The 10,220-nt window shown below is 48.1% G+C and overlaps 1 protein-coding gene across 1 annotated transcript in view; it reads left to right on the top strand.

The window, feature by feature from the left end:
- Window positions 1-10,220, top strand: part of mecom (MDS1 and EVI1 complex locus) — a 34,140-nt gene that overhangs the window by 7,071 nt on the left and 16,849 nt on the right. The window contains exons 3-8 of the mRNA XM_070433988.1: window positions 50-296; window positions 654-801; window positions 1,151-1,304; window positions 5,413-6,835; window positions 7,039-7,126; window positions 8,373-8,399. Coding sequence (XP_070290089.1) covers window positions 50-296; window positions 654-801; window positions 1,151-1,304; window positions 5,413-6,835; window positions 7,039-7,126; window positions 8,373-8,399 — 2,087 coding nt within the window. The remainder of the gene's footprint in view (window positions 1-49; window positions 297-653; window positions 802-1,150; window positions 1,305-5,412; window positions 6,836-7,038; window positions 7,127-8,372; window positions 8,400-10,220) is intronic.

Raw genomic sequence — 10,220 nt, 5'->3', positions numbered from 1 at the left:
ACACACACACACACACCTAAGATATTCCTCCCCTTCCCCCCCTGTCCAGAGGAGAGACAGTATCGCTGTGAGGATTGTGACCAGCTCTTTGAGTCTGTCTCTGAGCTGCTGGACCACCAGAAGGTTCCATGTGGGACACCCCCCTCAGCCTTCCTGGGGAACCTTGGAGGGGACAGTAGTGACCTGGAGGGCCCTGAGGGCCTGGAGCCCCACGACCTGCACCTGTCCCACAGCCTCAGCCACGACGGTCCCCAGGAGTGTAAGGAGTGTGACCAGGTGTTCCCCGACCTCCAGAGGTGAGAAGGCGTCCTCCTTCCCCCTTGTTGATAGGCCCCCTCAGGCCCCCTCAGCTCAGAACCCCTCTATGTCACTCAACCTGCACCCCCCTCACATGCCTGATGATGGCTGCACATCAACTTGAATCTATAGTTATAGTCTTGATGATAATATTGTAGTGAACGGTGACAGTGTCATTTGAACTATTGTTGATCCTGGGCAAGGTCTTTGTTTGCACACTTCGTTCATTTTACTCCCCTTTTACAGCATTGGGTTGTTTTTAGTTGAGAGGCTAGTGACGCAGTGTTGTAATAATGTTGTTGTGTCTGTCTGTCTTTCTGTCTGTCTGTCTGTCTGTCCGTCCGTCTCTCCTGCAGTCTGGAAGCTCACTCTCTGTCTCACTCAGAGGAGAGGGATTACAAGTGTGACCAGTGCCCCAAGGCCTTCAACTGGAAATCCAACCTGATTCGTCATCAGATGTCACATGACAGTGGCAAGCACTACGAATGTGAAAACTGCACAAAGGTACAGTCATGTACCTGCTCAAAGGTACAGTTGTGTTTGGGTGGGTAGGTGGGTGTATGTTACTAGAGCAGGGCTCTCCAACGCTGTTCCTGGAAAGCTACCATCCAGTACGTTTTCACTCTAACCCTCATCTAGCGTACCTGATTCTAATAATTAGCTGGTTGATAAACTGAATCAGTTGTACAGGAACAGGGTTGGAGAGCCCTGTATTTGAGTATATTTTGTGTTTAGTTGAATGTGTGAACAAGTGTGTGTGCGTGTACGTGCATGCATCTTCTACATGTACTGTATCCATAGTCGCAGATGGGTGACCCCCCCGTGTGTCCCCCTCGTCGTCCCCCCCCAGCAGGTGTTCACAGACCCCAGTAACCTGCAGAGGCACATCCGCTCGCAGCACGTGGGGGCGCGGGCTCACGCCTGTCCCGATTGCGGGAAGACCTTTGCCACGTCCTCTGGCCTGAAACAGCACAAGCACATCCACAGCAGTGTCAAGCCCTTCATATGTAAGTCACTCAGACCCTTCATATGTAAGTCTGCACGCTTTTTCCACATATTCTACGAGCTTGTTGGAACTCATTTAGAAAAATCGCTAAAACGCCCCGTCTCTTATGTTCTGACCTGGTCATAATACTAGTTGACATGTGAGTTACTACATGATCGATTTTAACGCAGTCCCATACCTATTTTGACCCTCTCATTGTTTTAAAGGGGAATTTTACTTGAAAACCATTTCTTCATATATTCTTCATTAGTCCACTTTTGATACAGTCCCAGAAAATTGTGCATGTCGACATTCAACTTTTGAAGATATGTTGCTTCCAGTCTCCTGAAGCCCTAAATCAAGCAAGAGCAAAACATCTCTTTAGGATTCATTTAGCATATTCATGAGAATTTTCCAGGAAGTAAACACAGATCTTCTATTATAATAGCTATGACGCTTGTACATATATGTGCAAAATAAAATGTTAACCATATTAACAGTACACTGATGAGAACTATGTGAAAAGGTGGTTTTAGGGTCAAATGCCCCTTTAAATATCAGTCCTTTAAGTACTTAAAGAAACTCCATGCAGTAGCACTTTAATATTAATTTATATTATTTGGTATTATTTATTATCTATCAATTTTGAATATCATTGAATGTAATATGTTGTGATTGTAGGATTAATTCTATACATTTAATGTAGGAAATGTTGAATGGTACTGAATTGTGACATTTTGAAAATGGCATGTTGATTTTGGTAATATGTACATATCTATAAGATTGCATAAGGAGAACATAAAATGTTTAATTCCACAGGAATTGTAGTCACAGGGGAGTGCTGTTTTGAAGGAGAATGGCATTTCTGTTATTAGCTGAACAACAGCAGTACGTGTCCCATGCCCCCATCTCAGCAACCGCACACCTTGTTGACCCAATGACCCCTAGCAATGACCTCACACTATGACCTCACGTTTTAACCCTACTGTTGTCCCACACATTGACCTGTTCAACCATCCGTGAACCCCCCCCCGTTGACCCCAGAGCTCATACATTTGATCCCACTCTCCTTCACACTCCCTGTAAATGCCAACCCTGTGGTCAAACATTACAGCCACAACCACAACACTTAATGACCAGACCCCAGTTTTGCTTTTCAGAGAAAACACATTTTCAGAGTTTTTCCTTGTTAGGTCAGGTAGTCAGGAAAATCTTCTGGCCCCAATAATGATTTCTCACACTTTCACCTCACACACAAAGCACAATGATCTTCACCCTTTGACCCCAGCTCCGTGACCCCACACACAGGGCAGAGGGGCTTGGTCCGCCTGCGGACCCCCATCTCCCCCCTCCCCTCCCTCCCCCTCTAAATGCACCATTCCACGCAAATAGCAACCACATGTCCCCTCCACCGTGCGCCGAATGGGAGTCCATTTGCAGTAATCAGTTGAAAATATGCAGGTTTYAAAAKAGCTAAWGKCTGTGWAAAAAGACAGAACACCCTCTGCCCTGACAGATGTGTTAGAGACCATGTGTGTGTCCGTCTTCCGCCTTGGTTTGTCTGTGTGAACAGTATGTCGGTCAGCGTACTGTATTGTATATGCGTGTGTGTGTGTGTCCATGTGTGTGTACGTGTGTGTGTGTGTGTGTGTGTGTGTGTGTGTGTGTGTGTGTGTTTGCTGCCAGCGTATGTGCCTGCGCTGTGTCCATGCCTGTGTGCTGTGTGTGTGTGTGTGTGTGTATGTACATGCATGTGTGTGTGTGTCCATGCCTGTGTTTGGGTGTGTGTACATGCACGTGAGTGTACATGCATGTGTGTGTTTGTACCAAGGTAGAAATCCTGTGGCTGTGTCTGTCTGAGGAACATTCCGGCCCTGATCTTTCATTCAGACACATGGGTCTGTCTTACTCAAAGCTGCTCTTCACAGGAATGTGTTTATAATATTTAGTTACAGTTTATGGAGACCTGACAAAACACACGTGTGGAGTGGATCAGGTCCCTCACACCCTGTGTGTCATGTGTGTCTGTTGTAAGTCTGTAAATGTCAGCAGTATGTGATTTACAGCCATGGGCTTCTACTCGTTCTACAACAGAGAGGAAACTGATAACAACACCCACGTTAGCCAACGAGCCTCAGGCGCATCAAATATTTACGCCTAGACTCAACATCTCTTGATCAATTACGACGTTGACTCCTTCGAAGACATAATCATTCACTCTGAGACCTTTGCCCTAGATTCAAGGAACATTCATTATTACAAGCATGGTATGCACGTCATTGTCTTTCACAAGTTTCCCAGTACATTTCCATACCACCATATGAAAAAACAAACACCGTTAGACTCCATACTGTATATTGTGATGAGTAAATATTTGAATCAATCACATTCCTATAAACTACAATATTATTCAATATCATACATATTTTTGTTTTGAGTATGTTTTGATATGAAATTGTCATCCATTTTCCATTTTTACAGATGCCAATGTAAAATAAAGAATATATAAAATAGAGAATTCCAATACAGAATCTGAAACAGAATTACTATTATCCAGAAGCTACTGTATGTACAGATATGATCTCTATACTGTTAATTTTTTATCTAGCTATCATCTAGCCCAGGGATCTCCAACCTTTTCTAGCTTGAGAGCTACTTAAAAAAAACATGTCACAAGCTACTCAGAATACCTTTTTTGTGGTCTGGAAGAAGAAGAAAAAGTTGATTATTTGGTGTAATTCCCCTTTAATTGTGCGTCTGGCCCTTAGATTGCTCATCGAGCGAGTGAGGAATGATGGTTCTGTACTGCTGCTGCTCATTTCATGGCAAAGTTTGCAAATAATAGATACAAATGATATACGTCTGCCAAGTAAGGCTACTTTGCAGTTATCATTTAATTGAGAAGGTTTTGGGGAAAGTATTTCTGTCAACCCACAATATGGTTATCACATAAACCTGCTACAGACGGAGTGATAGACAAACGTTCGACGCACGCAGACAGACAGGGCAATATTGCTGTAAATCAATTGTCAGACTTTGGCTTTTTAAGCCAATAGTGGCTGACCAGGGGTGGGATAATGTCAGTGTTGCCGTTGATTAGATAGTAGCTGAGAGCTTGAAGTATCTGATTCTTGTGAGATTTGTTTGTGACAGTTTTCAGTGGAAAACATGAAAAATAGCAGGCACTTTAAGAATTGTTAAGCGAGCTACTCATATGTGGGCTGTGAGCTACTTGGGGTCAACCTGTTGGAGACCCCTGGTCTAGCCACTATGTTCTGTTCAACAATGTGGTCTGCCACATAGCAGGGTTGGCGTCCATGGGGTCAGACAGGGAAGGGACTGTGGGACTGTGGGAAGGTTACAGTGAGCTAGATGACAGGGACAGGAGGGAGTGGGGGGTGAGAGGGGAGGCGGGCAGCGGAGGACGTGAGCCCTGTCCCTGGGAACCCGGACCTGCAGGATAGGATTCATTCAACTCTGCTTCCTTCACGGGCTCAAAATAGAGCCATTGTGCCTTGTGTCTGCAAGTGAGTCTGTGTGTGTGTGTGTGTCATGTGTTATGTGATATTTTAATATCTGTGAATGTGTCTGCATAAATCTATGTGTGTGTGTGTGTGTGTGCACTCATATGTGTGTTCTTGTCTATTGTGAGTTATGTGAATATCTATGAATGTGTATGCATGTCCGTGTGCACACGCGTGTGTATGTACGTGTACGTGTGTGTTTGTTTACAGTCTCCTTGGGAGTCTGACCCTGGGAGCACAATGCCTAGAGGTGCACCGTGTTTCATGTGCAGGTGATGCCTTCCACTGACTCGGTCTCAGCCCGAGGAACAAAGCCCCCTGACAATGCTAGGATCTGGCGACTCATCTCATCCCCCCCTTCACCTCACTGAAATAACATTCTCAGACTAGGACATCTTACACCCAGCCAGTCTCTCATGTACTGTAGTCCACCATCCTGAAATGCATGTGTAGTGTCACGACTAAAGCCTGGAGGTTTTCCTTACTACTGGATCTAAGGGAAAACTCTTGGCCCTTATGGTCGGAGATGTACTCTGTGTATGTGTGGGTGTATGTGGTGTTGGACATGTCTCTGAGTGCCCCGTGTCTGTCTCCCTCTCCCTGCAGGCGAGGTGTGCCACAAGTCCTACACTCAGTTCTCCAACCTGTGCCGCCACAAGCGCATGCACGCCGACTGCCGCACCCAGATCAAGTGTAAAGACTGTGGCCAGATGTTCAGCACCACCTCCTCCCTCAACAAGCACCGGCGCTTCTGTGAGGGCAAGAACCATTTCACGGCAGGGGGGTTGTTTGCTCATGCCCAGGGCATGTCCCTCCCCGGTGTCCCTGGTGCCATGGACAAGGCCGCTATGGGCGGGATGGGGCACAGCAGTGCCAGCCTGGCAGACTACTTTGGGAACCGGCACCACAGCGGCCTGACGTTTCCGTCCGCCCCTGGCTTCCCCTTCAGCTTCCCGGGCCTGTTCTCTTCTGGACTGTACCACCGACCCCCTCTCATCCCGGCCACCTCCCCAGTCAGACGGCCCCTAGGTCCKGGTARGGAGCACAMCAAGYGCCCCCTCCTGTCGCCRAGCCCCYGYGCCCWGGAGGCCAGAGAYCTGCTCAAGACCCTCCGCAAGGAGGCATRGCCCGGRAYRGAGCAGCCACAGGGGACAGAGCAGCGACAGMCCCAMGGCTCCTCCTCCAAGCAGAGGCACYGCGGCGGCAAGATGAGCAGCCAATCAGAGAGCAGTGACCTGGATGACGTGAGCACGCCCAGTGGGAGTGACCTGGATACCACGTCAGGCTCGGAGCTGGAGAGCGACATGGAYAGCGAAGGCCWGCGGGAGAGGGCACCCCGGGAGAACGGGAAYGGGCCCAAYAGGAAMGCGGGCYGWGGSCCCCAGAGCCCCACCACCCTGATCAGTAACCATACTAAGGAGTTCCAAGGCGGCCCCGCCTTGTTCCCTCCCTCGCTGGACGAGCACACGGCTGTCTCAGGGGCGGTCAATGACTCCATCAAGGCCATCGCCTCCATCGCTGAGAGGTACTTTGGCTCCACGGGGCTGGCGGGCCTGCAGGACAAGAAGGTAGGCGCCCTGCCCTACCCCTCCATGTTCCCCCTGCCCTTCTTCCCAACCTTCTCCCCACCCGTCTACCCCTTCCCAGAGAGAGAGCTCAGACCTCCAGGCCTCAAGGGGGAGCCCCAGTCCCCACCTGACGAACCCACCAAGAAAGGCCAGAGCAGGACCTCTGAGTCGCCCTTTGACCTTACCACCAAGCGCAAGCAGGAGGAGAAGGTCCCCTCCCCCTTTACCCCCGTCTCCAATTCCAAAGCGGAGGCCTCCTCACGTTCCACCAATCAGGACCAGCCGCTGGATTTGAGCATGGGCGGCACAAGGCACCGCAGCAGTAGCCGCACCTCCCGGAGGGAGGAGTCGAAGAAGATCCACGTGTTTGGAGAAGACAAGGCAGGGGTGGAGCTTCCTAAAGCCGACACCTCTCTGCAGCACGCTAGGCCCACCCCCTTCTTCATGGACCCAATCTACAGGTACTGTGAATCTCTAGAACTAAACCTCCCCAGTTCAAATATCACTCACTATCAGACTCATTTAGACCCGCTGTGGGTTGTTATATTCTGTGTTAGCAATATGTGTCTTTAACTTCCTATAGGTACTTTTCCCTATATTGTTGGATGTGAATGTCTTTGAGAGTGTCGGTGTCTAAGAACTGATAGAGTTGTAATATTAGCAGGGTTGAGAAGAGGAAGATGACCGATCCGTTTGAGGCTCTGAAAGACAAGTACATGCGGCCCGCCCCCGGCTTCCTCTTCCATCCACAGGTAGGTCCTGTCCTGTCTCAGTGTTACTGTAGCTTCACAGGGACAGCCAGACCAGGGGACCTTTTGGTTTTGAGGCCCAGGCACGTGAGGCAATCTGGGGTTGGTCTGGGGGTGGTCCGAGGTGGTCTGGTTGTGATGGGACCAGAGCCAGTGTTTAGTCTGATCCATGCTAAAGCATGTTTGGTCTGGCTGCTCTGTTCTCAGCTATTTGAACCAAGTGTGGGAGAATGTGGAAGACTGAAAAGGGCACAAAGTGACACGTCCTCACATATATGTGTCTTTGACTAAAATATAAAAAATTACTGCTACTGAGAACACATATAGTTTATAGACGCCTCATCATCACACAGACACCTAATTGTAATGAGAGTTGAGCTTGCAAATTAAATCTGTGTCCTGGTCTTAGGAATGGTGTGTTGTGTGTGTGTGGGTGTGTGTGTGTGTGTGGTGGTGTTGTGTGTGTGTGTGTGTGTGTGTGTGTGTGTTGTGTGTGTGTGTGTGGTGTGTGTGGGTGGTGTGTGTGTGGGTGTGTGTGTGTGTGTGTGTGTGTGTTGACATGCGTGACATTCATGCGTTCACTCTTCCCAGCAGTGAAAATTGGCCCGTAGGAAAAGTGAAAACATTTTCTCAGGGTCTGCTGTTTTTTACTGACCGTTTCAGGGCCTAGTTTTTACTGACCGTTTCAGGCCTGGTTTTTACTGACCGTTTCAGGCCTAGTTTTTACTGACCGTTTCAGGCCTAGTTTTTACTGACCGTTTCAGCCTAGTTTTTACTGACCGTTTCAGGCCTAGTTTTTACTGGCTGTTTCAGGCCTAGTTTTTACTGGCTGTTTCAGGCCTGGTTTTTACTGGCTGTTTCAGGCCTGGTTTTTACTGGCTGTTTGAGTCGTCTGATTTATGTCCCCTCTCCACACTCTGTGAACCAGTCTCTAGCTCTGTAACGCCACATGGCCGTGGCACGTGGCTTAATGAGGTGTCCTATCAGTAGAAACAGTAACAGCGTTTAGGCCATTTTTATTACTTTACGATGTTTGGACACACAAATCAGTCCCAGAAACACTCTGACCACAGGGGCTCTTTATTTTGCAGTTGTACATTTTTGGGTTAGGGGTTTGTTACCAAGTCACCTGACCCCTTGTGACATCCTCATCCCCCAACCAATGCCCATGTGCTTCCAATAAAAAGCTGTTGATCCGTGGTCTACTTCCTGGTTCTGACTGCTCTTTTTCTTCTGTCCCGCCCCTCAGTTTCGTATGCCAGATCAGAGATCCTGGGTAAGTTTCCTCTATACCTATATGTCTCTGTGCTTCTGCCTCCCCTAGACCCCCAGACTCCCCCTGTGTGTGCATGGGTCCTCATCATAACACCCTCCATGTCACTCAGCCTGCGCATTGCTCTGGCCAATCTCGAGCAACTATTGACCAGGCATCATCCAATCACAAGCCATCAATTCTTATCGATGGATTTTAGACCTGTTTTTTGATCACATTAAAAAAACATGGTTTTCTCAGCTTGCAAGCGATCTGCTTTTTCACTCATTTTGGTGAAAAATTCATGTAAACGTTCAGATTAATTTCTAATCACTAATTTGTCCACATGACAGGCCTGGGATTTCTAGCAGGGTTCCACCCTGTACTGTTAATGACACTGAGGGTTCTATATATATTTGCTTATTTGGAGAGTGAGGCAGTGCTGTTGGAATGGGCACAGAGCGGGTGAGATGAGGGGGGGGGGCAGGGGGGACTGCTTTGCATCAGCGCGAGGGTAACAGTCTCTTAGGGACCCAGGGAGGGAGGGGGAGTTCCTCCCTCTGACATCTGTTTCCAGATAAGATCAACAATTGAGAATGCATCTCGCTAATTAAGGCGCTCTCAGCATCACTGACATCTGAAGATAACTAATCAACAGCTGGCCCCACAGAGACACTACGGCAACAAGCAAGTTCAGACAGGAGGGGGGTTACATCAAAAGGGGATTTTGGGGGAATCACATTTAAGTAAATGTGTAGGTATTTATCCTCCTTGTTCCCACAATTAGACTTCTCACAATCTGTATTATATCAAATGAGATCTAGAGAACCTGACTTAAAATCTATACAAATCTATAAAATGTCAAAGGCTTTAGAGCCTTTAGAGACGATACAGAGTGTTCTCACAGAGAGAGTAACACAGCTGAACTGAACAGCCAGAGAGGAAGGAGAACGAGTGTGTATCAGAGGGAGGGTTGCCTCAGTAGACAGAAAAACAGCCAGGGTGCGCCTAGCCGTTTCAGCCTCAGCCTCTCGCTCTCAAACTAAAGTGTCTTATCTTGCACGACGGCTCAATATGGCGGACAGTTTTAGGGCTCCTAATGCGCGGGCGAGTTATGGCCTCTCATTGAGCAAGGAGGGAAACAAACTGAGCTTTAGCCCCCATGCCCATAAAGAGCCCCTATGAAATACATATTGCACATTCACAAGAAATATGGAAGCATTTCACCCCCACCTTTCCCTCCCGTTCCCCTCCTCACGAGGGAGCCTTTGATTCACGGCACGGAGCATTGGCATATTCATAATCAAACGGACCTGACACCCCACATCCTCCCGCAGTCGGAACTTTATACCCAACCGTCACTCTTAATCAGCCCTGGCCTATAACGTCTTTGGTCATTCATCATCGATCAGTTTCTCCATCTCTGTGTTCTCTCTGCTCTTTGTCTGTCTGTCTGTCTGTCTGTCTGTCTGTCTGTCTGTCTGTCTGTCTGTCTGTCTGTCTGTCTCTTGCTCTCTCATTCTGCATTGTCTCTTCCTTTCACTCCCTCTCCTACCGCTCCCTCTCAATCTTTCTTTCTTCCTCTCTCTCTCTCGCTTCTCTCTCTCTCTCTCTCTCTCTCTCTCTCTCTGCTCTCGCTCTCTGTCTCGTAAAGTCTCAGAATAACATGGGCTGGAACAGTGAGATGGAATGTCAGCAGTGAACAGGGGGCCCATGGCGCTGCCGGAGGCCCCCAATCACTACTGATTTGTTACCTTATTGAAATAAGAATAAAGAACACAATCAAAATTCAATACACACAAAATAATGCAAATTTGTGGCACCTTAAAAAAAACTATCTCTTCT

Source organism: Salvelinus sp. IW2-2015, linkage group LG22 (assembly GCF_002910315.2).
Source record: "Salvelinus sp. IW2-2015 linkage group LG22, ASM291031v2, whole genome shotgun sequence".
Taxonomy (NCBI): Eukaryota; Metazoa; Chordata; class Actinopteri; order Salmoniformes; family Salmonidae; genus Salvelinus; species Salvelinus sp. IW2-2015.
Note: the sequence above shows the minus strand (reverse complement) of the source record. Positions and strands in the feature narration are given on the sequence as shown.